Consider the following 27,045-nt stretch of genomic DNA (forward strand, 5'->3'; position numbering starts at 1 on the left):
TTGCGCTCCGCACTGGGCAGGGCTGCCGGGGGTGTTTGTTTTGCCCGCAGAAATAGCATTTGGGCACCCCGGGGTTGGCTGGCTGCCGCGCGGCGCAGGCTTGTTGGAGACGGTAGCTGGTGGGGCCCACGATACCCATGAGGGTGCCGTGCGGTCGGGGGTGTACGACTAGACGTTACGGGAGGCCACTGTGAACGAGTTTGTGAGCTGCCTGATTCCCGCAATATCAAGCGTACCCCCTTCCAATAGGCGCTGGCGGACGTACGCAGGGCTCATGCCCGTAACGAAGGCATCTCGGATTAAAAGTTCTGTGTGCTGGACTGCCGCAACTGCCTGGCAGTCACAGTTCCTCCCCAGGATGTGCAGGGCATGCCAGAAATCGTCTAGGGACTCACCGGGGAGTTCCTGTCTCGTGGACAGGAGGTGCCTGGCGTATAGATGATTGACTGGCCGAACGTAATCTCCCTTCAGGAGCTCCATTGCTTGGGAGTAAGTGGGCGCATCCCGGATGAGGAAAAATGACAGGGCTCACCCGTGAATAAAGGACTTGGAGCTTCTGCACGTCCAAGGGTTCCTCAGCAGATGTCTGGAGGTAGCTTTCGAAGCAGGCTGGCCAGTGGTCAAAAGCAGACGTAGCGTTGGCTGCTTGAGGGTTCAGCTGCAGGGAATCAGGCTTGATGCGAAGATCCATCGTTTTAAAATCTTTGCTCAATAAATTGATGCACTATCAATTACCACAAAGACGAGAGTAGTGGAATAATCGAGGCTTTATTGAGCAAAGATGTTGTGCCTCCTGTAGCTGCTCCCAGAATGGCTGGAGCACCAGCGAGCACACATTTATATGCCGCCTACTGGGCGGAGCCAGCAGGTAGGGATTTACCCATGTACCTCTAGTATATGTCTTACCGTAATACATATAATACAGCTAGTAGTGACTACCACAGTGGGGGAGCTGGCAGGGACACGGCGGGCCGAATGGCCTCCTTCTGCGCTGTAGCCGTTCTATAATTTTATGTGAAGTCTATGCAAAGTATTTCTCATTAACGCCGACTTGTCTCTCAGCCATTCTGCCCGCTGTGATGTGTGCGGACAAATAAAGCCAAACGATTTGTCGCTCTTGCCTTCACGTTGACCCCACTTGGCTGCCATGGGGACACTGGTTGAGATTGACAGGTAATTGCCACCAGGGCATGAAGGTGGACAATTACTGTTTTAATGAGATTCAGAATCCTCATTACTAACGGCATCAGAAATCAAGGCTGTCTTCACGGCCTACGCCTTTTTTTAATGTAGTTTAAACCCATAAATAATGGGTTGGGTGGGGAGGGGTGGAAGTCGCTTAGCAACGCAAGGTAGGCTTCGGGTGAGGCCTGCGCTTCCGGCGCACCCCAACCTGCTGGCGGACGGAAGTGAGCCCGGACTGACGTGCCGCCGGCCAATCGGCGGGCGGGGCGGTGAGGTAATGGCCGCGACCCCGACCAATCGGCGGACGGAAGGGGCGGGACCGCTCCGGCCTCAGGTTTGGGCGGCGCGCGCGGAGGCACCTCGGGATTGTCTCGGGCGCTTTTAAAGGTGAGGGGGAATATGCATTTATTTATTTATTTATCTTTTTTTTTTTTTAAAAGCACTGGCGAAAGAAAATAATTTGCATCAGTGTAGGCTGGGGGGTATTTGGGGCCTTTGGAAAGTGACCTCAGTTCCTGGATAAGGGAAGCTTCGATTGTTCTTTGTTTACATCCACATTGTAAATGTCCCGCAGTCTCACCCTCCCTCCACACAGATTGGCCTCCTGGGGTTCTTGCAGCCGCTCACATTACTGATGTGTTTCTTCTCTCTGTGCTAGTTACTTCCCATGAGGGTATGATTCACCACTGGTGCCGTATCAGGGGCGCGGGGTGACCACCCCAACCCCCAGCCTGCCAACCTGTATGCCTGTCGCCCCCCCCCCCCCTTGGGCGGACGGTCGTGTCCCCCTTGGGCGGATGGTCGTGTCCCCCTTGGGCGGACGGTCGTGTCCCCCTTGGGCGGACAGTCGTGTCCCCCTTGGGCGGACGGTCGTGTCCCCCTTGGGCGGACGGTCGTGTCCCCCTTGGGCGGTCGGTCGTGTCCCCCTTGGGCGGTCGGTCGTGTCCCCCTTGGGCAGACGGTCATTTTCCACCCGTGGCAAGCCAAGACGAGCAGAAATTTGCCCCTCGCAAGGCATATCTAAAGTGGTAAAAGCCCCCCACCTCCAATGTGCTGTCAAATGGGTTTCCTCAAGGTGCCCTGGTTTCCTCCCACAGTCCAAAGATGTGCAGGTTTAGGTGGATTGGCCTTGATAAAATTGCCCCTTATGTATCCAGGGAAGTACAGGTTAGGTGGGATGACTGGTTCGGACAGCGGAATGGGCCCAGTTAGGGTGCTCTTTCAGAGGGTCGGTGCAGACTCGATGGGCTGAATAGCCTCTTTCCGCACTGTAGAGATTGTATTGTAACTTATATGCTGCGAGTAGTCGGGATCTGGAGTGCGGTCGAGGCAAATCCAGCTGAGGCCTTCGCAAGGGGGTTACATGATTATCCAAAGTGAACATTTACAGAGCAACAGGGAAGAGGAGGGTAAGTGGGACTCCAGCAGAGCATGGGCATTGACATGATGGGCCAAATGGCCACCTGTGCTGTAACCATTCTATGATCTGATTAGCGCAGCTGACTGAAAGCTTGGGTAAAAATTTGGGTTTTAATGGAGGAGAGAGCAAGAGAGAGGGTCAGAGAGGTTTAAAATCTAGAGGCTAACAGAAGGGAGCCGGTGTAATCAGTGAGCACAGGGATGAAGTGGAGCTGATGCAATTCATACGTTTGAGAGGGGAGTTGTAGAAAATTATTTTCCATCCAGAGGATTGTGCGGGTCTCGCTGCCTGAAATTCGGGTGCTGGAGGCAGAAACCCTCCTTGCGTGATTGGACGAGCACTTCAAGTGCCATAACCTACAGGACTATGGACAAAGGTCTAGAAGGTGGGTTGAGCTGGGGAACTGTTTTTATTTCTCTTCCAACACAGATAGGATGGGCCTCTTTCTGTGCTGTAAATGTTTAATTTTTCGGTGGTAGAATACAGGCAACAGAGCTTTGAATGAGCTCAGGCTAATGGAGAGTGTAAAGTCGGAGGTTGGCCAGGAGAGCATTGGAATAATCGAGTCTGGTTTTAAGCAGCAGTTTGTTTTGATTGATTTGTGGGATGTGGGAGTTGCTGGCAAGGTCAGCATGTGTTGCCCATCTCGCTGCACATGACTTTGACCCAGTACTGATACAGGAACATATCCAATGTAGGATATGTGACTAACAGGGCAGCTTGAGAAGATATGCCCATGTGCCTGCTGTCCTTGTCCTGAGGTGCTGTTGAAAAAACCGTGACAGGTTGCTGCTACAAGTGCATCTTGTTTCTGCTAAACATGGTGGTCAATGTGCACTGTTCATGAATGTTTTAGCACAGTGGGTGGTGTGCTACCCGGGACGGCTGCATGCCCTGGATGGTGTCAAGCATCGTGCGCGTTGTTGGAGCTTCGCTCCAACTTGCGAGCAAAGAATTTTTCTTAGTTTTTGTTGGAGGTGGAGGGAGCAAGCGGAAAGAGTTTGCGAAGACTGATCATCATGGAGTAGAGAAGCCTGTGCTTCTCTTTGCATTTCAAGATATCCCTTAAACAGTGAACAGTTTTGACAAGAGTCTCTCCAGAACTGGTAATGAATGGCTGAATTGTTTGTCCGCTTTAAATTGTCAAGTCTGCGTTGGGGTTGGGGCCACGCTAGGGGTAATGTCAGGGTGATCATTGACAGTTTAATATGGACAGGGCGCCCTCGGTGACTTTGGTAGGCGTGTGTGTTGTGTGTCGTATGTCATGTCACGTGTGTCGTGTCGCTCATGTTGTGTTGTGTCCCAATGTGTTTCGTGTCCCGGTGTGATGTATGTCATGTCACATGTGTCATGTCGCTCATATCATGTGTCGTGTTGCGGTGTGTCGTCGTCTGCGCATGTGTGTGTGTTTGATTATTATTACAGGAGCGAGGGCATGATGAATTGAGATGGAGGTGGCAATTGCCAAAGATAACAAAGGTGCGCGCTGTTGAGGCTGAGAGAGGACGAGAAAGAGGACAGCACAGACCTAATCAGGAGTTAGGAAATTACTGCAGAGAAGCTTGACAAAATGGTTCCCTCACACCCACATTTATCCTGCTCAACCGCTACTGAGATATAGTTCCTGGGTGACACCTCTTTCTCCATAAGAATGTAAAACTTTCTACCACAAGGAGTGGTTCAAGTGAATAGCATAGATATGCATTGGAGGGAAAGCTGGCTATAGATGGGAGAGAAAGGAATAGAGGATTGTGGATAGGGTGAGATAAATTACCCCTCCTAATCTTTGCTCCTTTGATCCAGTGTCATTTTTCATATGCAGCACTTGAGTTAGCTTTTCTACATTAAAGGTGCTCTATAAATGCAAATTATTGTTCTTTGATAGGCTCAAACGTGGGAGCTCTGACCAATTATCTGCTCCTTCACTCAAGCCCCTTTTTGGTGCCTCAGTTGTTGTCTCACTAAATTTCTTTGGGCAAAGTAACTTTGGTGAGAAGCAGCGTTATGAAGGAAGTCACTGGGTTGCTCTGACTGCTTGGCCAGTGTGAGCTGTGAAACAATCTAGACCAGTTTGCGCACTGGTCTGCATCTAGCCAGTTATAATTGTACCTAATAATAATCTTTATCATTGTCACAAGTAGACATACATTAACACTGCAATGAAGTTACTGTGAAAAGACGCCAGTCGCCACATTCCGGCGCCTGTTCGGGTACACAGAGGCACAGAGGGGGAATTTAGAATGTCCAATTCACCTAACAGCACGTCTTTTGGGTCTTGTGGGAGGAAACCGGCGCACCCGGAGGAAACCCACGCAGACACGGGGAGAGCGTGAGACTCCACACATACAATGAACCAAGCCGGGAATCGACCCTGTGACCCTGGCGCTGTGAAGCAACAGTGCTAACCACCTCGCTACTAAGAAGAAACGGTCACATAGCAACCAAGTGCAAAGTCACTGACTGACCCAGTGAACATTTCAGGCTATGTGGTGCCATGCATGCTTTCTTGGCTGAGATCCACTCACCGCACACATTGGGCAATGAACCTGGGACCTTGGGTTCATTGTGGCTCAAGGATGCTGTGTCCTGAACTGAGGAATAGACTGTTGATAGCAGTTTGCTTGTACCGTGTGAGAAGGAGTTAGTTTTAAAAACAAAGTAGAGCTCTGTAGCTGAGTGGTTTTGAGTCTCTGGGCCAGCTGAAATAAGAGATCTTTGGGGATCTTGATTTCGTTGCAACTCTAATTATAAGGCATATTATCTTTACTTTGTGTTGTTTATTCTGATGTATTCTTTCCAAATGCAGGTACACAACAGTATGGTGATTGCAGGCCATGGAAACCATACGTGTGACAGCTAGGGATCTATGCGAGTATGATGATCTTGCAACCAGCCTGGTGCTGGATCCTTACCTGGGTTTCCAAACCCACAAAATGAACATCAGGTACAGCAATTCTGTCAGTTGCTTCCTGCTTCCAGTGCCAGCCACGGTTCGAGGGGTAGCACTCTCGTTTCTGAGTCATGCCACAGATTTAAGATTTTGGGTAGAGATGCGGTGGGGATGTGAGGAAGAAATCTTTTTACGCTGTGGGTGGGAACGACCTGGGGCTCGCTGCCCAAGAGGGTGGCGGAAGCAGAGCCCATCAATGATTTCAAAAGGAAAATGGATGGGCACTTGGGGGAATTAAACATGCCGGACTGTGGAGATAGAGCAGAGGAATGGGACTGACTGAAATGCCCGACAGAGAGCTGTCGCGAGCATGATGGGCTGAATGGTTTTGCTCCGTAAGACACTATTGAGAAGGTTCTGGGTTGAGGTCTTACCCCACAGGCTTGAGCAATCCCAGCTGACACTGCCAGTGCAGTACTGAGGGAATGCTGCACTGTCAGAGGTGCCAGCTTTCGGATGAGGTGTGAAACTGAACCTCCGTCTGTCAACTCAGGAAAATGTGAAATATCCCGTGGCACTATCTCGGAGAAGTGCAGGGAAGTTCTCCCCAATGTTCTCACCCATATTTATCCCTCAATCAGGGACACTGTTAATCTACTCATTATCACCTTTCTCGCTGTGGAAGCTTGCTGTGTGCAAATTGGTGGCGGCATTTTCCACGTGGCGCATTCAACTACACTTCAGAAATAGCTTTATTGGTTGTGAACTGCTTTGGGATATCCTGAGGTTATGAAATTCAAGACTTTCTTTGTTTCTACCGATCTGTTCAAGCTCAATCTGTGGAAACCACCACTGGAAACAGCTTGTGCTGTTTAAGGTGATTAAAGGATTTATTTTTTTTTCAAATCGATTTCGTTAGGGGAGGAGGGCAGAGAGGGGTGGAGATCAAGGAGGCCTAACATTGAAGCCCGGGCTAGGCTGTTCAGGGGGTGAAATCAGGAAGAACTTTGTCAACTGAATACCCGCACTCTTTCTCTCTCTTCTCTCTCCCTCCCTCTCTCCCTCCCTCTCTCCCTCCCTCTCTCCCTCCCTCTCTCCCTCTCTCTCTCTCTCTCTCTCTCTCTCTCTCTCTCTCTCTCTCTCTCTCTCTCTCTCTCTCTCTCTCTCTCTCTCTCTCTCTCCCCCCCACCCACCCACCCAAATTTGTGTTGGACAAGAATGACAAAATCGAGGCGGAGAGCTGGAGTTAAAATATGCATCAACCGTATGGATGTCATTGCCTTGTGGCTGTGCCCCGCCTCATTGCCTCTGTTTCTCAAGCCCTGCTGTCCCTGCAAGCTTGGTTCTAAACACCCACTCTCCCATTACCCACGTCTTTGTCCAGCTCTCTGTCCTTCTGTAATGACACAATGGTATCTGTCCTGCCTCAGCACATCACTGCTCCCTTAACAGGGGTTCTCCCGGTGTCTTTGCCAACATTAATCCCTTAACCACCATCTCTAGGATAGATTGGCATCACCTATCTTGCCATCGGCCTCAGTGCTTCCTTACATTACAATTGTGACTGCACAGGGGTGGCACAGTGGTTAGCACTGTTGCTTCATGGTGCCGAGGACCCGGGTTCGATCCCGACCCCGGGTCACTGTCCGTGTGGAGTTTGCACATTCTCCACGTGGGTCTCACCCCCACAACCCAAAGATGTGCAGGGTAGGTGGGTTGACCACCCTAAATTGCCCCACTAATTGAAAAACAAATGAATTGAGTACTTCAAAAAACAAACAAGCGTGACTGCACGTCTGAAGTTTTTGGTTGAATGTGAAACTCTTGGGTAAAACCTGTGGTTGTGAAAGATGTTCTATAAATGCAAGTCTTTATCCTTTTTTAGTGATTTATTTGTTGACTTTTGGTAAGACAGTATTTTAGCTGCTGACTATTAAGCCTTTTGTGGAAAAATAGAACATCTTGTTTTTTTCGACACTGGTCTGGAGTGACAAGTCTCAATCTCAATGGTTCTGTGGTGATACTTTCATTCCAGCAATCGACCCGTTGTAAGGCGACACCAATACCTCAGGGACATTCTGCAAAAGTTTCTTAAGTCACGAGACTTGGAGACGGTGTATCGGGCCTTGACGTTGGGAGATTGGGCCTGGCATTACTTTTTGCACAAAACTCCTCTCGAAGAAGAAGTATTTAAAGCTCAGGTGAGTGCGCAGGTTTATCTTTCATTTGCTGATTTTTCTCCCTTTCCCCGAGCTTTCCTGCAGCAACGATGTTGGCAGCCCTCGTCCGCTTACCCAATTTCCGCCCAGACAGAATCTTGTCGGCCACACAGTCATGGGTATCATCACTGCCACGCCCCAACTCATCTTCGCCCAATCTCCATATATGCTTTTTACAGCACACAATAGGATAGGCAGGAGAAGACGTCGGGCTGATTCTCATTGTTCTTTTCTCCCAAATGCAGGAATGCTGAGGCCAAATATCGAGCCCCTCCACAGCCTCAGCAGCCATATGTAGTATATGTACTGACTGAGTCATCTGGGTGGAACTATATGAAATGTCCCTTGTGTTAATGTTATGTTAATTCTATTATTGGTTAAGGATAAATAAGGCAGCACGGTGGCGCAGTGGTTAGCACTGCTGTCTCACGGCACCGAGGTACCAGGGTCGATCCCGCCTCTGGGTCACTGTCCGTGTGGAGTTTGCACATTCTCCGCGTGTTTGCGTGGGTTTCGCCCCCACAACCCAAAGATGTGCAGGGTAGGTGGATTGGCCACGCTAAATTGCCCCTTAATTGGAAAAAATTAATTGGGTACTCGAAATTTTTTGAAAAAAAACAGTGAAATAAATCGGCAGTTTCTAATTTCTTCCCATTCGCCCTTCTGCATGTCAAGGGTGATGATGCCTTTCCTCATGGATTCTGGCTGGTTTAGCTCACTGGGCTAAATCGCTGACTTTTAAAGCAGACCAAGGCAGGCCAGCAGCACGGGTCAATTCCCGTACCAGCCTCCCCGAACAGGCGCCGGAATGTGGCGACTAGGGGCTTTTCACAGTAACTTCATTGAAGCCTACTCGTGACAATAAGCGATTTTCATTTTCAAAATAGACAAGCAATCAAGAAAAGGAATTGCATCTCGCTTCATACTTCCCCATCTAGCCTGGGATTCATTTATCACCTTGACCTCTAATCTCCACTGAAATGTGCAGTTTGTATGTTTTGCAGGAAACAGATGTAAAGCACTGAGCTATCCATTCTAAATTGTGCATTTGTGAATTATTCCATTCTGCTCCTCTACCATAAGGCACCGCCTTCCACTGGAGTGCAGCTCGACATGCATCGGCAACCCTCTTGAGGCCTCGCCCGAGGAACCCTTCTTGTATACGAGTCCAGAAAGTAAAGATTGAGAGGCAGCCCCACCATTGTTATTTAGCTTGATTTTGTTCTTGCCCACCATCCACGCAGTTTCAGGATTCATCGGATGGGGATCAGACACCCTCTCTTTGTTCTCTTCATACTTCCCTTATCACGTGCCCAGGTTGAGGCACTAATTCCAAGCGGAACAGCTATTTCACTGCAAAGCAGGTGTGAACTTTGGGGACCTGCTTGTCTGTTCAGCTGAGTGCTGCGCTGGACAGCGCCTTTCACCAATCCAATTGTTTTCCCCGTTGCAATTTAAATCCGTTTTTGTTAAATCTTGTTTTTTAGTTTTGTGCTCTGGTTAACATGCTTTACGTGCACATGTGCGCGCGCACACCAGTAGAATCCACTCTACAAGTGCGTTTTTAGAATAGATGTTTTATTTGTTAAACTCCTGGATTTCTGGTCTTGATTTAGGTATTCCGTTATCTTCGAATATTCCTACCTGAAAGCGGTTTCGAAATTCTGCCTTGTAATCGATACTCCTCGGAATCCAATGGAGCCAAGATTGTGTCCTTGAGAAAGTGGTACGTTTCTTTGTCTTTAATATGATATATTAAAGTAAGTAAAGTCGCCATAACCCCTAGATGACCATGGGCTGCTTTCCCAAGGGGGAGAGCTGAATGGTAGTGGTTTAACGTGAAGGACACCACATCTCGGGCGAGGGGCATGGTTGAGAAGGCGGGGCCTTCATGAATAATCTCATGAAGTGTATGACATGAAAGGTATTCATGAAGGGTATGACATATTAGTTAAGGAGTGGATGACGATGTGGGATAAGACACTCTCCCTTTTACTGCTGTAACTCGGGTTGAGGTTCCCCCAGGCTTGTGTGATGAATGCACAAGCTCGGTTCAGTTGGCAGCATGCGTGCCTCTTGGTCAGTAGATCGTAGGTTCAAGCCCCACTTCCAGGCGTGAGCACAAAGCTCGACTGCGGCACCTGTGGATGTGATATAGAACAAATACCCGCCTGCCTGGTCAGGTGGCTGTGAAAGAACCCTTTGGTGCAATGCAAAAAAGAGCAGGGACTTTTCCCAGCCTTCTGGGCAACACTTGTCCTTCAAATAACAGCACCAGGGCGCCATGGTGGTGCAGTGGTTAGAACTGCTGCCTCACGGCGCCAAGGACCCGGGTTTGATCCTGGCACCGGGGCACTGTCCATGTGGAGTTTGCACATTCTACCTGCGCTTGCGTGGGTCTCACCCCCACAACCCAAAGATGTGCAGGAAGGTGGATTGCCCATGCTAAAAAAGAATTGGGCAATTTAAATTCTTTTAAAAAGAGAAAGAAAAAAAAATAACATCACCAAAGTGCTCACCATTTATTCAATTTCTGTTTGCGGGGCTTTGCTGTGCACACTTGTCAAAGCAACAATTACTAAATTTCAAAAGGCCAGACGACATGGAGCTGGATTCTCCGCACCCCGACGCCGGAATCGCGGCCGGCGCGGGGGCGGAGAATCCATTTTCCCGCAAGAAATCGGGACCGACGCAGTTCCGTGACCCCGAAAAGCGGCAAACTCTGAGTACGCCGCGCCGCCTGGGGCCATTGCCAGAGGCCCGCTCCGCCATTTTCTGCCCCCGATCGGCCGAAGTTCCGACGGCATGGAATACTCGCGTGGGTCCGCGGCCGCCCTGGTCGGGGGCGGGCCGATTGGAGGGTGTGGGGGCTTCTAGGTGGGCAGTAAATGTTTGTGCGGGAGTTGAGGATCGGGCGTGCAGCCGATCAGGGGGTTTCTTTTTTGGTTCCAGGTCCGAGTCCGCCATGGAGCATGGCGCGGCTGCTGAAGGCCGCCGCTGTGCGCATGAGCGGCCTCTGACCCGGAAGTGCGAGGGCCCCGTATCTGCAGCAAAACCGCGAGATCTACTCCGCGTCCCTGCTAGCCCCCTGCAGTGCTCAGAATTCGTGTCCCTTTGATGCCAGTTTTTCTGGTGTAAAGCTCTCCCGGTTTGATGCTGGCGTGGGGACATGGTCCCAATAATGGAGAATCCAGCCCAGGAAAGATGCAATTACAATGCAAGTTCTTTCTTTAAAGTCTGCTAGCTGTAAAGATTGTCACGTGAAATTAATCTGGGCTGCCTCATTTCAGTTTCTGGTCAGTATGGGCCCAAAACACACACTGTTCCAATTCTGGCACGAGTGCTGATCTAAAAATGACTTTCCGCGGTACTAACATCCCTTAATTTTGAGCACAAAATATTCTACATGGAATCCCCACTTCCTTGTGGCAGGCATTTTCATGAAAATGTGATTTACCCAGTGGATGCTAAATGCATTGGACTCCCCAATGCCTAAGGGTTTGAAAAGGTAAGCTAGGATCCCTAATCTCGTTTAAAAAGTAGCGATGACCATCTTCCACAATTGGTTCGTTGATTCAAAACCGGTTCATTGAAACGGAAACCAACATGTTATTTGTATTTAGCGAGTAGCTGCTGAATCTGCCTGATGGCTCCCGCAGTTGTTTGCACTATTAACTGGGCATGCTTCAGGCAGCTTCAATCAGCTATCCCGAGGGTATTCCGAGTGGTAACTGGAATGGACACTAGGCTGCTCATCCAAATAGATAATAGCACTTTTTTTTAACAAAGCGCGATAAGCTTATTAACTTGGCCAAAACAGCCCCCCCACCCCCCGCCTTAAAATGTTATAAGTGCCACCTTTTGTAACTGCTAATGGCAATGATTTTATTTTTATTTAAAAAAAATAAATTTAGAGTACCCAACTATTTTTTTTTTCCCAATTAAGGTTCAATTTAGCGTGGCCAATACACCTACCCTGCACATCTTTTTGGGTTGTGGAGGTGAGACCCACGCAGACACGGGGAGAATGTGCAAACTCCACACGGACAGTGACCCGGGGCCGGGATCGAACCCGGGTCCTCGGCTCTGAGATGCAGCAGTGCTGACCACTGCCCCTGCTAATGGCAATGATATATGTAACTGCCCAAGATGGGTTTGGTGGATATACTTCAGAGACTTGATCACAAAATGTATGCTGACATTCCCAGTGCGGTACTGAGGGAGCGTTGCACTATCTGAGATGCAGTCATTCAAATGATCTGAGGTGAGAGGGGCTTTTTTTTTGTGATCGCTGATTTGGCGTTCCAATTCAGCTGGACCTTTCCTCTGAGGCTTCCAAGTAGCAACAAGAGCCCACCTTCGGTGGCAGAGCAAGTTAATCCTGGGCCGCTTTTTCGTACCCTTGTTGCTTGTTGCAGCGACGCTCAGGCAAGTTGGTGAGTCCAGGAGCTCACAGCTATCATGTTAAATATGTAAAACGTAGGCTTGGAATGATTAGTGACTTAATTTTTTCTTCGGGAGTCTCATGCCAGGATAGGAATCTTAGGAGCAGGAGTAAGCCATGGAGCCCTTTAAGCCTATTCCACCATTCAATAAGATCATGGCCAATCTGGTTGCGATCTCAACTCTACTTACCTGCCTGCCTTGGTCTCCCTTGGGTATCAAAACTCTGCTCCGAATAAATTCAATAACCCAACCTCTACTCCTTTCTGGGAAAAGAGAATTCCACAAACTAACGACCCTCGTAGAAAAATAATTCTCCATCTTACATGGTAAGATTCTTAAACTGTGTCCCCAGTTCTAGTCTCCCGATGTCGAATCATAGAATCTCTACAGTGCGGAAGGAGGCCATTCGGCCCACCGCATCTGCACCAACCCTCCGAAAGGGCATCCTACTTGGTGTCAGGCTCCCACCCTATCCCCGTAACCCCATCTAACCTTTGGACACTTTGGCCAGGTATCTACCTAACCTGCACATCTTTGGACTGTGGGAGGAAACCGGAGCTCCCGGAGGAAACCCACACAGACACGGGGAGAATGTGCAAACTCCACACAGTCACCCAAGTGGGAATCGAGCCCAGGTCCCTGGCACTGTGAGGAGTCAGTGCTAACCACTATGCCACCACGCTGTCCATGAGGAAGCATCCTCCCGGTACCTACCCTCTCAGAACCCCTCAGGATCATATCTGTTTCAATACGATCATCTCCCATCTAAACTCCAATGAATTTAGGCCCATCCTGCCCTTACCATGCAAATTGCCCCTTGGTGTCCACCATATGTACAGGTTAGGTGAGTTTCTGGGGATGGGGCAGGGGAGTGGGCCTAGGTGGGGTGCTCTTTCGGAGGGTTGATGGAGACTCATTAGGCTGAATGCCCTCCTTCTGCACTGTAGGGATTCTATGGTAAGCCTCTCATCCCAGGAATGAATCGCGTGGACCTTCTCTGTACTGCTTCCAATGCAATTATACCTTTTTTTCCAAATAAGGCGACCATTATTATGCACTGTATTCCTGATGTGGTCTCACCAAGGCCCTGTGCACCTGTAGTGAAACTCCTCCCCTTTTATATTCTATTCCCTTTGCAATAAATTGCATTTTCCTTCCTAATCACTTGCTGTGCCTGCATACTAACATTTTGTGATTCATACGCTGGAACACCCAGATCCCTCTGTACCACCAATTTCTGCAAATCACTTTCCATTTAAATAGTATACTGTTTTTCTATCCCTCCGGCCAAAGTGAGCATGGTCACATTTTCCCACATTACACTCCTTAATATTGGATTCCAGAAATTTCCCTCTGACAGGCTAAATGACCTGTAGTTTCCTGCTTTCTTTCTCTCTCCTTTCTTGAATAAAGGCTATTTTCCAAACTACTGGGACCTTATCAGAATCTCAGGATTTGTATGGAAACTGAGTTTTGGCAGACTATATAACCGGGGTATCCTTTGGAGCCCGTCCCTATCCACTTTACACTTGACACCCAGCCCCACTTCATTACGGTTTCCAGACACCACAGGAGATTGGATTGGATTTGTTTATTGTCACGTGTATCGAGGTACAGTAAAAGGTATTTTTTTGCGAGCAGCTCAAACGGATCATTAAGTACATGAAAATAAATGGGTTATGGGGATAGGGTGGAGGTGTTGACCTTGGGTAGGGTGCTCTTTCCAAGAGCCGGTGCAGACTCGATGGGCCGAATGGCCTCCTGCACTGTAAATTCTATGATAATTTATGATAATAGGGTACACAATGTACATAGACACCGGCATCGGGTGAAGCATACAGGAGTGTAGTAATAATTAGGTCAGTCCATAAGAGGAGTCTGGTAACAGTGGGGAAGAAGTTGTTTTTGAGTCTGTTTGTGTGTGTTCTCAGACTTTTGTATCTCCTGCCGATGGAAGAAGTTGGTAGAGTGGGTAAGCTGGATGGGAGGGTTCTTTGATGTTGCTGTCCGCTTTCCCCAGGCAACGGGAGATGTAGATGGAGTCAATGGATGGGAGGCACGTTTGTGTGATGGACTGGGCTGTGTTCACGACTCTCTGAAGTTTCTTGCGGTCTTGGGCCGAGCAGTTGCTATACCAGGCTGTGATGCAGCCCGATAGGATGCTTTCTATGGTGCATCTGTAAAAGTTGGTAAGAGTTAATGCGGACATGCCGAATTTCCTTAGTTTCCTGAGGAAGTATAGGCGCTGTTGTGCTTTCTTGGTGGCACTGTCGACGTGGGTGGACCAGGACAGAAGTTTGGTGATGTGTGAGTGTTGAGTTGTTTTCCCCTCCCTTCCATCGGAAACTTGAGGTGAACAGGCCAGTTATGGAGCTTTTGCTACATTCTTAGCTGAGATGAGTTGACGAAAGTCAGTGGATCCCAAAGGATTCAGGGGTTTTCCTGGCCTGTGAGTCTCACTTCTAGAAAAAAAGCAGCGCCATCCCCAATCGAGGCACCGTGGTTTGTGCACAAGGAGTAGACCATTTGGCCCTTCGAGCCTGCTCCACCATTCGACACGGTCATGGCTGACCTTGGGCTTCACCTCTTCTTTCACACCTGCTCCCCTTATCCTTTGATTGTCTGCAACACCCAAAATCTGTCTATCCCATGGGGCCTTAAATATATTCAACAGTGGAGCACGCACAACCTTCTGGGGTCGAGAATCTCAAAAATTCACAACCCTTTTGAGTGAAGAAATTCCTCATCATCTCGGTCTGAAATGATCGGCCCCCTTATCCCCAGACTGTGCCCCCCCCCCACCCCCCCGACCAACGAAAACAGTCTCCCAGCATCCGCTCTATCGAGCCCCCTTCAGAATTTTGTACTTTTCAACACGATCGCCCCTCATTCTTTTCAATTCTAGAAAATATAAGCCCAATTTACTGAACCTCCCGGCGTTGAACAACTCCCCAGTTCCTGTGACCAGTGTAGCGAACAGTCGTTTTTGGCAGTGCAGAACTTGGGTATTGTTGAAAAATTAGATATTTTTGTGGAAGCTTTTCGCCTTGGACTCCTCAGGATATTCCACAAGAATACCAACCGTAGGGAAACAAATTCACACTGTATGAAAAGAGAGCGCTGATTGGTTGGCATGGGACTCTGATTGGTGGCGATGTTGCTGCATCTGACTTTTTATTTCAGCGAAGTAGTGAGCCTTCGCTATAACGTCTTCAATGCAATACGGTGACCAAAACTGCAGACAGTATCCCAGATCTGGCCCCACCCAACCCCTGTACAATAGTAGCAAGACCTGTTTATTCCTACACTCCAATCTCCTTGCATTAAAGGCCAATGTGCCATATTGGTAACATAAGAACTAGGAGCAGGAGTAGGCTATCTGGCCCTTCGACCCTGCTCCGCCATTCAATGAGGTCATGGCTGATCTTTTGTGGATTCAGCTCCATTTTCCGGCCCGAACACCATAACCCTTTCTTCCTTTATTCTTCAAAAAACTATCTATCTTTATCTTGAAAACATTCAATTAAGGAGCCTCAACTGTTGCACTGGGCAGGGAATTCCATAGATTGACAATCCTTTGAGTGAAGCAGTTCCTCCTGAGCTCAGTCCTAAATCTACTTCCCCTTATTTTGAAGATATGCCCCCTAGTTCTGCTTTCACCCGCCAGTGGAAACAACCTGTCCGCATCTATCCTATCTATTCCCTTCATAATTTTGTATGTTTCTATAAGATGCCCCCGCATCCTCCTAAATTCCAACGGGTATAGTCCCAGTCTACTCAACCTGCTCGTAACATGTGATTTAATCTTTCGGCGGTTCTTCTTTCTGCCCCCTCCTCAACTGGTTTAATCAGCTGTTTGGTTCTTACTCAACAGGAAGGAGAATGATAAGATTGAGCTGCTTGTCGGCTGCTTAGCAGAGCTTTCTGAGAAGGAGGAATCCCTCCTGCGCCCAGGGGAGAATGACTTCAGTGTGATGTACTCCACCCGCAAAAAGTGTGCTCAGCTGTGGCTGGGACCGGCCTCCTTCATCAACCACGGTATGTGACCGATAACTGGCCTTTTTGGAGCGGAAATCAGTGGGTGGGTACTTTGAGTCAGAATTATTGAACCATTTTAATTTTATATAATAGTACCCTTTGAGAAACCTTCAATTACTTTTAAAAAAAATGTAAATTGTCTGGCACTAGATTGGCCCAGTCTGCTCCTTCGGGTCCATGTAAAAGATCCCATGGCGCTCCTTAGAAGAAAAGTAGGGCATTTATCCCTGGTATCCAGGCCAATATTTATCCCTCCATCAATGTCACTAAAAAGAGATGATCTAGACATCATTGAGTTGCTGTTTGTGGGATCTTCCTGTGTGTAAATTGGCAATTTAGCATGGCCAATCCACCTACCCTGCACATCTTTTGGGTTGTGGGGGTGAGTCCCACAGAGACATGGGGAGAATGTGCAAACACCACACGGACAGTGACTCGGGGCCGGGATCGAACCTGGGTCCTCAACACTGTGAGGCAGCAGTGCTAACCACTGCACCACCGTGCCACCCACTTAAAAAATATTCATATTCGATTTTCTCAATATCCTCTCACTTCTGGGGCTGAGAATTAAGTCCAACCCAATTTGATGCGTTGGAAATCTCCTATCTCTGGTTCCAAGGATTCTGTTTAAGGATTGTTTTGGGAGCAATCCCCATTCCGTTCCCAGTGAGCAGGAGACCACATCACAAACCTCTTGATTAAAATGGCACCAATTGGTATTGAAGTTGCTGGTTCACCCTGCTGTCATTTTTCTCCCCTCCTATGTACAACTCTACACGTTGTCGTGAATTTTCTCTGCCGATGTTCTGCATATTCACGTAAGAGACAACATGGGTCCTGAGCCATCCCACTCGGTGCTCTTCCCACCCCACCTCGCATCGCTCCTCTAATGAGTACTCATTTTCTATCCCTAAGCCCGTTTTGTAGTCACTCCCGGGTTTACCCTGAATCCCCACAGCTTGGCATTCGGTTAAGAATTCCACATGAAGCTTTAGCAAAGCCCTTCGGCGGTCAAGGCAATCCGCAACATGGGGCTTCCCGCAGTCCACTTGGGATGTAACCTCCTCAAAGAAGGCGAGGAGATTTGGTCAGGCAGGCTCTTCCCCTTTCCGAATCCATGTTGACTGCTGTTTACAAGGTTATCGCACAGATTATCCTCACCTTTGCTCCCAATAATATCCACTATTGCCCACGATATTGAAGTGAGACTAAGTCTGTAGTTGCTGGTTTTGTCCCCCTCTTTGAATTTGGGCATCGCGTTAGCATTTTTCCGGTTGATTTCCTCTTGATGGATGGATTTGTTTATTGTCACATGTACTGAGGTACAGTGAAAAGTATTTTTCTGCGTGTAAACAGATCATTTAGTACAGGCAAAGAAAATATAATTAAAAAAGGATTTGTTTGAGCGTGCAAGTAGAAAGTCACCACGCTCCGGCGCCATCTCGATGATGACTCTTGATGCTGTTGAAATCTCTGCCCTTACCTTCTGTCAGCACTCTGATAAATATCATCTGTCCCCAGAGAGTTATTTACCTTGAGCCCACTGGACTATCCATCTCTCATTTCAAAGTCCTTCCTGCCAACAGAATGGATTTACAATCAGCACTGTGCCAAAAATCAAGGTTTGCTGAATTAAAATGATGAAGTTTCTGATGCTGTTATTATTCCCAACAGTCCATGTGTCATCAGGGTCATTGAAAATAATTAGCCAGGTGTTTCCGAAGATACTGTGCCTCAAAAGTTATCTTTTTTTAAAGAAATGTAGTTATATTTATTTTGTTTCTCTTTTCTCTATGTGTCCTGAAGACTGCAGACCCAACTGTAAGGTATGGAAGCAACTATTTTCATGTTCTCTGTTGGTTTTGTATTGTTTTTGTTTTATAAATGTAGAGTACCCAATTCTTTTTCCCCCCCAATTAAAGGGCAATTGGCCAATCCAGCTAACCTGCATACCTTTGGGTTGTGGAAGTGAGATCCACGCAAACACGGAGGGAATGTGCAAACTCCACACTGACAGTGACCCAGGGCTGGGATTGAACCCGGGTCCACAACGCCGTGAGGCAGCAGTGCCGCATGGCTTTGTATTGTAGGAGCAGCTGCCTCGTGTTGAACCAGGTGCTTTGCCCCTGTTGCTTCTGACGCCACGTGCTAAACTGTTCCCAAATTCCTATTACTTGACATGTTTTTCTTCCTCTCCTCTCATATAGTTAGCATCTCACAATGGGGTGGAAGCCTGGCTCTGAATCAACCCTACAATAGTCCTGAGCACATGACCTGGACTGATATATCAGTGCAGTACTCCGAGTGCTGCATTGATAGACGTGTTGCGTTAATGGGGTGCAAGGTTAAACCTTGGCTCCTGTCTGCCAGTTCAGATGAATATTAAGGATCTCATTCAAAAACAGAAGAGTTCTCCTTGCTAACATTTGTTCCTCATCCCACACTATTAAAACCAGATGGCTGGTCATTCGCCTCACTTGATATTTGAGAAATTGGTTGAAATGAAGAATTCAACGTCTGTGTTTTTGGTGGGTCCCGAAGGCATAAAAAGCTTTTCTTTGCTACCTTAAATTTTCACACATGTTCACTCGTGAATTAGGAATCAAACCCCTCCCCCATCCTCTCATTGCAAGTGTCTAATTAAAGTGCCCTAATTGCCTCCTGGACAAAGACATGCAAACATGATACAGGATGGGGATCAATCCCTGAGATTTTCCGGCTCCATATAATTCACTATTGCAACAGCCGCTGCCACTGTTCCCAATTCAGGTCACTTCTAATTGTCAGTGAGCTGTTCCCTGAAATGTTTTTTTTTTTAAATTTCTCCCCGTTCACTTTCCTGACCAGTGGGGCTTCATTGGCTCAGAGGACTGCCGCTGTGCGCCCGAGTCCAAATGTGGGCATTGGAGGTGTGTCCTGGGCAGAGGGTGGGTGATCACAAACACAGTGACCAATCATGGCTGCTGTGGAGGTGGCGGCTGCGGCAAGGTGGCCTGATGCGAAATGAATTAATCTTTTGCATCAATTCGCTGGCATATTTGTCCTTTAAACTGAGTCAGGCTTTTGATGTCCAGAGACTGGCCACCAGCCCTGGCACGAGACTGGTGTAAATCAAAGCCAGAGACTGATAACCGCCTACCCACAACAGCAGCGATGACTGGAGGAGGGTGAAAAGTAGCATTCGGTTTACCGACCCTTCCTTCCCTGTGCGGCAATGGCTTGACCTTTCACGCATTCCTCGTGACGACAACCAACAATTTGCATTTATATTTTACCTGAAGACGCTTTGCGAGAGCGTGCTCAAACAAGATTTGAAAGAGCCGCATAAGGGAATATCAGTGCGGGCAACCAAAAGCTTGGATTTTAGGGAATGCCCTAGAGGAGGAGGGAGGGAATTCAAAAGACAGCAGAGCTAAGAGCAGAAACTCATGGTGCAAGGCATGAAGCTGTTTGTCACTGTTCTGAAACAATTAGCACTTCCGTACATAGCTGGCCCGTGCTTTTTTTGTTTTAAATATTCTTTTACAGGATGTGGGCATTGCTGGCGAGGCCAGCCTCTGTTGCTCGTCCTTAATTGCTCTAACTGCAGCGGCCCGTATGGTACAGGTGCATCTGCAGTGCTATTTCTGTGTTTTTGCTTGCTGTTTGGGAAATTGGCTGCAAAAAGAATGGGGATTTGCCTCATCTCTCTCTCTCCTCACACAGTTTGTCCCCACTGAAGGCGACCGGGCCTGTGTCAAAGTTCTTCGAGACGTCGAACCCGGCGATGAGATCACCTGTTATTACGGCGACAGCTTTTTTGGCGAAAACAACGAGCTGTGCGAATGCTACACGTGTGAAAGGTACGAGAAAAAACAGTTGATAAAACACTACTGCAGAAGCTGGAAATCTGGGGAGGCGGTGGCGTTAGTGGTATTATCACTGGACTAGTAATCCAGAGACTCTGGGGTCCTGAGTTTGAATCCCACCACGGCAGATGGTGAAATTTGAATTCAATAAAAATCTGTAATTAAATGTCAAATGATGACCATGAAACCGTTGTCGATTGTTGTAAAAATCCATCTGGTATGCTAATGTCCTTTAGGGAAGGAAATCTGCCATCCTTACCAGGCCTGGCCTACATGTACCTCCAGACCCACACAGCGATGCAGTTGACTCTTACCTTCTTTCTCATTCTCCTCCTCCTCCTCCTCCTCCTCCCCCTTTGCTGAAGTGGCCTAGCAGGCCACTCAGCTTGGGGGCAATTGGGGAGGGGCAACAAATGCTGGCCCAACCAGCGACGCCCACATCCCAACAATGAATTAGAAAAAAACAAAATGCTGGAAATCCTCAGTTGGTTATGACTGCACCTGGGAGCAGGAAGCAGGGTGAATGTTTCAGGCCTGTGACCTTTCCTCAGAGTTGGGGAAAGTTAGAAATGCAACAGGCTTCGAGTGAGGGGATGGGTGGGACACGGTATAAAAGGAAGGTCTCTGATCGGGTAGAAGACAGGAGAGATTGTGAAGATGGGAGGGCAGAAGAGTCCGGATTAGGCACGTTTACAGCTTTCAGGGCTCAACATTGTGTTCAGCAATTTAAGACCGTGATTGCAACATCCATTTTGTTTCCTGTTCTTTGCTGGTTTCGGTTTTTCTCTTGGCTGATAGTCAGCAGCACACCTCCTTTGTTTCTGAAAAGATCATATTGGACTAGAAACATTAGTTCTCTCTCTCTCTCTCTCTCTCTCCACAGATGCTTCCAGATGTGCTGGGCTTTCCCAGCACTTTCTGTTTATATCTGTTCCTTCGTTCATTCTCTTGCCCCATCATCATTCCCTTTTGACCTTGGAAGAATCTCTCCTGTCTTTCACCCTGAGCGCAGACCTTCCTTGTGTCCTTGTCCCTCGTTCAAAGCCCATTGCATTTCTACCTTTTCCCAGTTGTGACGTAGGGGATACTAACTTCAAGTTGAAGGCCACGTCGCTTGTGACCATCACATTCATTTTATGCCAGCACCTATTGAAGCATTGCACCAGCTCCGTCTCGAGAGAGTGTAGAAATGTGGGAGGGTTAGGAAGCAGCGAATGATCAGAAAATCATTAATGCAGATCCATTTTGTTTCTTATATAAAATAAAGAGTGACCTTTACTCTTTGCAGGCGAGGAGAAGGAGCCTTCAGGATGAAGAAGCGTGACGTTGAGATGGGTGCGCTCTGTAAGTACGGACTGAGGGAGACAGACAGTCGCCTGAGCCGTATGATTCAGAAAGGAAAAGGAAGACGGCCCATGGCAGCACGTGTTGACCTGTATCAGAAAATCGCGGAAAGGGCCCTGTGGCAGAGTGAGTAGAGTCACAGAAGAGGCTTGTTGGAAGGGTCAGGATGTCTGGATTACGGTGCTGTTCTGGGGGTTGGAGGGGGTAGGGGTTGCGGGCAGTGCAAAATTACGGTGGGGGTTTCTCTGAATTGGGATTCTTCAGCAGGTCGAAATTGTTCCGTGAGTTGAAAAACTATTTTGTTCACAGCATAGTTCCAGATGAGGGGCGGCACAGTGGTTAGCGCTGGGACCCGGGTTCAATTTCAGCCTCGGGTGACTGTCTTGTGCGGAGTCTGCACTTTCTCCCCCCGTGTCTGCGTGGGTTTCCTCCGGGTGCTCCGGTTTCCTCCCACAATCCAAAGACGTGCAGGTTAGATGGCTTGACCATGCTAAATTGCCCCTTACTGTCCAGGAATGTGTAGGTTAGGTTATGGGGTTATTGGGGTAGGGTGGGGAAGTGTGCTTGGGTGAAGTGCTCCGTCAGAGGGTCGGTGCAGACGCGATGGGCTCAATGACCTCCTGCACTGTCGGCATTCTAAGATTTCTATGGATTTTCTGGATTTGTCTTTTCTGCTTTGTTTTGACTTTCTTGAGTAACTCTAGAAGATCAACTTGACATTGGCTTCTCTTCAAGACTGCAATATTTCTCCATAACTCAAACTGGCAGCATTTTTGCTGAGTTTTTTGTGCTCCCCAATGTTTGAATCTCTCCTTTGTCTCTTGATTACCAGAACTGGACACAGTACTCTGGGTGTGGACTGATCACCATGTTGTAAGGTGTCTTCTGGGGACAATGGCACCCCCCCAGGAACAGGTTGCATGCCCCACGTTGCTGATCAAATAGTCCAAAAGCAATGGTTATAAATACCAACAAGTTAATGGGGAAATTCCCCCAAGTATCTCCAACTCCCCCCTCCCCCACATTCCTATCCTTGTGATATAGAGGGGGAAAGTAGCCCAGGTTAATTGCTTTGGGCGGCATGGTAGTGCAGTGGTTAGCACTTCACAGCTCCAGGGTCCTAGGTTCGATTCCCGGCTTGGCTCACTGACTGTGCAGAGTCTGCACCTTCTCCCCGTGACGGCGTGGGTTTCCTCCGGGTGCTCCGGTTTCCTCCCACAGTCCAAAGGTGTGCAGGTTAGGTGGATTGGCCGTGTTTAATTGCCCTTAGTGTCCAGAAAGGTTAGGCGGGGTTATAGGGATGGTGTGGCGGTATGGGCTTAAGTAGGGTGCTCTTTCCAAGGGCCGGTATAGACTCGATGGGCTGAATGGCCTCCTTCTGCACTGTAAATTCTATGAAATGAAATCTATGCAGTGAATGTTACTGCGTTGTGTGTGTGGACAGGATGTGAGGGAGGAGGAATCCCCTTGGATATGATGCCCTCCCTGGCCTAATAGATAACCAACCCTTAAATATGAAGCATGGATATGTAGGTGAGGTGGCAGCAAGATTAATACCATCAAAGCAAAATTGGGCAGCAACATTGGTGAGGTGAGAACCCAAAAGCAATGCTGAGGACGCTTGATAAATCTTTCTCTCTTTTTCTTATGTAATTTCAGCTGCAGACAGAAGGCTCTCCTTAAGTTCAAGGAGGAGTAAACGAGGAAAATGGAAAAGGCGGACTCCGCGTAGCATGCACTCAAAGTCACCGTCTGCACTTCGATCGATGGCATTACAGCTGCAGTATGCCCAGGGTGGCAAAGGGGTGGCAACCAGCGGAAGCTCCGAGGCGTACCCGCCCAGTGCGTGCCGGGAAGCTTTTTGCAGGAGGGAGTCCCCATTGCAGAAGAGCAAGGTGGAAGGAGTCCACCGTGGGTTTGGATATTCCTCAACCTTACAACTTCAGCCCACGGCCAGGAAAACCGATCCTGAAACACCCGCAACATTCCTGATGCCAGAAGGCGTCTTCCTGAAGGACCTGCGAGTGGATTTGTACAATTGCGGAGACCCCTCTAGGCCGTTGACCAAGTCGGGTGAAGCAGCTACAAGAAAAAATGGGAGAGATTTATGGGGGACACCGGAGGCAGAAACATTCCCAGTCGTCCCTCACTGGCCAGAGGGGAAGTCCAATCGGAAAGCTCCTGCAAGCGCCATTGGAGTCCTAGCAGCTAACCCTGAACCAAGTGAGCCATCAAAGCCAGCTTTGAAGAATTTTAATGCACTTGATTTATCAACTGAAGTAACCCTTCCCTCACTGGACCAAGAACCGTTCAAAGTACAGAGCACAAATGGCGTCCTTTCTCCAGGCCCGCCTCCTCTTCCTTTACAGACCGCCAGCGATGAGGTGTCTGGTGGCACGCTGACCAGGAAGTGGAGGAGGAGGAGGCCAAAGAGGACATTGAGAAGGAAGATGAATCAAAAGAGGAAGAGCCCTCAAAGCCCTGCAGTACCACCAAGTAGAGCGTTTGGTTTGACTCATTTTGTGAAAATTGATTTGAGCAAGGACACTGTTCTCATGAGGAGTGTCAGGAATGAAGCACCGAGCTCCATACACGGCAACGCAGCACCTCAGCAAAACTGCAGCACAGGCCCACGGGACGGGAGCTGTCGACCCGCACGCTCGTTGGAAATCCGAGATGTCCGCGTGGTTCTGGAAGATGTTTCAAAGGTCTGCGAGTCTGCCACGCGCACCTGGTATGTTCAGAGGAGGTTGGCCGCGAGGCTGAGCATGGCGAAGGAGGAAGGGAGCAGCCTGCTGGATTCCAAAACGGGGGCTCAGGAGACAGCAGGCGGTGGATCGTTGAGGACTTTGCACTGTGCTCCGCTTTGTCACCGTGCGAGCAAGCCCGCCTCTGCTAATGGACAGGGAGTCGGCCGTCTGCAGCCACCAATGCAAACCGTCAAACGGAGGGCGTCGGAGGGCGAGAGAACTGAACCGCTGAATGGACTGGGCTCAACTGCCAGCAACAACCTGCGACACAACGCAGCCCAGCGCAAGAGCTCCAGGCATTTCCCAAGCTGCGCACCAGAGACGAGGATGTGTGGCGAGCAAGTGACAGGGCTGGGCCCATCACAAGATGGGGTGTGCGCCGAGGGTATGCTGACTCACGACTGTTTTGTTTCCTTGGTGAAAGACAGCCAAAGACCCACGGCCTTCACCCCGTTTGCAAGATCCAAGCGCCTACGCCTGGTCGTCAGCCATGGTTCCATAGACTTCGACATCTCCTCTTCGACAAGCGAGGACTCTGTTTGAGTATTTTATTGGGGCAGGCAGTGTTTCTCCCCCGTCCCCCCAAATTCCCACCCCAATCCCCACTGTAAAGAAACATTCTGTGAAAAGGACAAAGAAATTCTATTTCTGCTCCTTCTCGCATGTACCGAGCGATGATGTTAAAATTCCCTCTCCCGGTGTTATGTTATTGATTAGCTCGGTAATTGAACTGTAGCCGTTTCCCCAGTTTGCACAATGATTTTTCCACTTTGAAATGGTGGGGCCGTGCTTTGCATCCCCAACTGGAAGGCCCAAAGTGCAGACGTTGCCAGATCTCAACCAGGGCAAGGATGTTTGGCACTGGTGGTGGGCGCAGTCATTGGAAGGGGGAGGGAATCGGCCAATCTCTACTCGTGAAGGCAACCTTCAGAGCCGGGTGAGAACAGAATCAGCTGTGATGCTCTTTGGGCCAAACGGCCTTCCAACAGTTCAGCGCTTGGGTTAATGGGGCACTTGACTGAGGTGCCAAACAGTTGCTATTGTCCTGGAGCTGCAGGTGTCTGGAGAGGACGGGTGGGCGAGGGGACCTAAAGATACAAAAGCTATATCGCTGTGCAAACTAGGAAGTGGCTGTCTCTGTCCTGCTGGTTGGCTTGGGCAGTGGGTTCTTAAAGCAAGTAGCTCCTGAACTTGCAAGTCACATAGTCTACAAGGAACAGCTTATAAAAGTGAGATTTGTTTGAGCTTTCCTCCAAGTACCTCTTCCAATAGAATTTGAAGTACCTTCTCACACCTTCTCAACTCAGTCCCAGGGACAATATGTAAAGCTTCATATAACCTCAGGATAACAACTTTTGGTGCTTATCGATCGGCTGATGTGCTTGATATCCTTCCTCATATGAGAAAAGTAAAAAGTTTTTTTTTAAAGCATAAGTTTTCCTTCTCTGTGTCTGAAGTCTTCGAGGAGTTTTACCCGTTTACTTGTTTTCTCAAATGGTCTGAACTAAGTCTGAACGTTTCACACAGTGTTGTCGCCAGCACTCCTCGCTGTTTAGCACAGGGATAAATCGCTGGCTCTGAAAGCAGACCAAGGCAGGCCAGCAGCACGGTTCAATTCCCGTAACAGCCTCCCCGAACAGGCACTGGAATGTGGTGACTAGGGGCTTTTCACAGAAACTTAATTGAAGCCTACTTGTGACAATAAGCGATTTTCATTTCATACAGCATGTGGAGAGCCACTCGGCCCATCTTCCAGCTGTCTAATCAGGCCTATTTCCTTGTCCTTTCCCCACCATCCTGCAACGTTTAATTTTTTTTCAAATAGAGATGCAATTCCCTTTCCAAAGTTGCTACTGAAACTACTTCAACGCCCCCTTTCAGCCGGGTGCATCCCAGATTAGAACAATTTATTATGTTTTTAAAAAAAAGAACTCATCTCCCCACTCCCCCAGTAATAATTAGGACAAATGATTTGGCACCAATAAATTATAAGTTTTTTAAAATACATTCTCGGGATGCGAGTGTCACTGTCTCGGGCCCAGCATTTATTGCCCATCCCTAATTGCACTTGAGAAGGTGGTGGTGAGCCGCCGCCTTGAACCGCTGCTGCTCCTATGGTGTAGGTACACCCACAGTGCTGATAGGAAGGGTGTTCCAGGATTTTGCCCCAGTGACAGCAAAGGAAGGTACATAAGAAATGAGAGCAGGCGTGGACCATTCAGCCTTTGGGTGCTGCACTTCCATTCGTTAAGAAAATGGCTGATCTCGTCCACCTCAACTCACCTTCCCGCTCAGTCCCATCATTCCTTGATTCCTTTAAATCTATCCAATTTTATTGATCTCCGCATTGAAAATATATATTAACTGAACACTCACAGCTCCCTAGGGTAGAGAATTCCAAAGATTCACGACTCCTTGAAGAAATTTCTCCTCGTCTCCGTTCTAAATCGCCGACTTATCAGACTGCGATGCCAAGATTTGTCCCCTCGCTGTCTTGATTTGCTCTTCACCTAGTTTCAGCAAAGCAATTTTTTGGTGTTTTATTTTGTTAAAGGTGTTAGATTAATGCACAAAGTGTCTCATGCAATGTACGATTAATCTTCCTGCATATGTATGTCATCTCTTTCTCAGTTGAGGACGGTGATTTGAAAGTACTGATGTCGGGGAGTGAATAATGGAGCAGTGGCGTTTGCCACTGGAGCTAAATCGGCAGTAACAGCTTTTTAAATGTTTTTAAAGATGTAATTAAATATCCTTTTTAATGAATCAAATCCATTTAGGAATGTTTGTGGCAAGTGTCAGACTTGGCATTGTTTTCAGAGAGTGGAATGGAATTATAGAGTGGACAGGGCCCTGAAGGAGGCCATCCTGTCCGTCCATGTTTGTGCCGTTCTCCACAAGAGCC

The 27,045-nt window shown here is 48.4% G+C and overlaps 1 protein-coding gene across 3 annotated transcripts; it reads left to right on the forward strand.

The window, feature by feature from the left end:
* The first annotated feature begins 1,495 nt into the window (after positions 1 to 1,495).
* Positions 1,496 to 25,574, forward strand: LOC140403937 (histone-lysine N-methyltransferase KMT5C-like). 3 transcript variants are annotated; one of them, XM_072492207.1, is made up of 9 exons: positions 1,496 to 1,572; positions 5,412 to 5,549; positions 7,531 to 7,696; positions 9,331 to 9,440; positions 16,035 to 16,198; positions 18,005 to 18,024; positions 19,904 to 20,040; positions 21,335 to 21,516; positions 23,050 to 25,574. In XM_072492207.1, exons 2-9 carry the CDS (start codon positions 5,440 to 5,442, stop codon positions 24,681 to 24,683), a joined length of 2,523 nt encoding a protein of 840 aa, XP_072348308.1. In that variant the 5' UTR covers positions 1,496 to 1,572; positions 5,412 to 5,439; the 3' UTR covers positions 24,684 to 25,574. The 3 variants fall into 3 exon arrangements, with proteins under 3 accessions (XP_072348308.1, XP_072348309.1, XP_072348310.1); XM_072492208.1 differs by lacking the exon at positions 1,496 to 1,572 and adding an exon at positions 2,065 to 2,990; XM_072492209.1 differs by lacking the exons at positions 1,496 to 1,572; positions 5,412 to 5,549; positions 7,531 to 7,696; positions 9,331 to 9,440 and adding an exon at positions 11,818 to 11,978.
* The last annotated feature ends 1,471 nt before the right edge of the window (positions 25,575 to 27,045 follow it).

This window comes from Scyliorhinus torazame, chromosome 29 (genome assembly GCF_047496885.1).
Source record: "Scyliorhinus torazame isolate Kashiwa2021f chromosome 29, sScyTor2.1, whole genome shotgun sequence".
In the NCBI taxonomy this organism is placed as follows: Eukaryota; Metazoa; Chordata; class Chondrichthyes; order Carcharhiniformes; family Scyliorhinidae; genus Scyliorhinus; species Scyliorhinus torazame.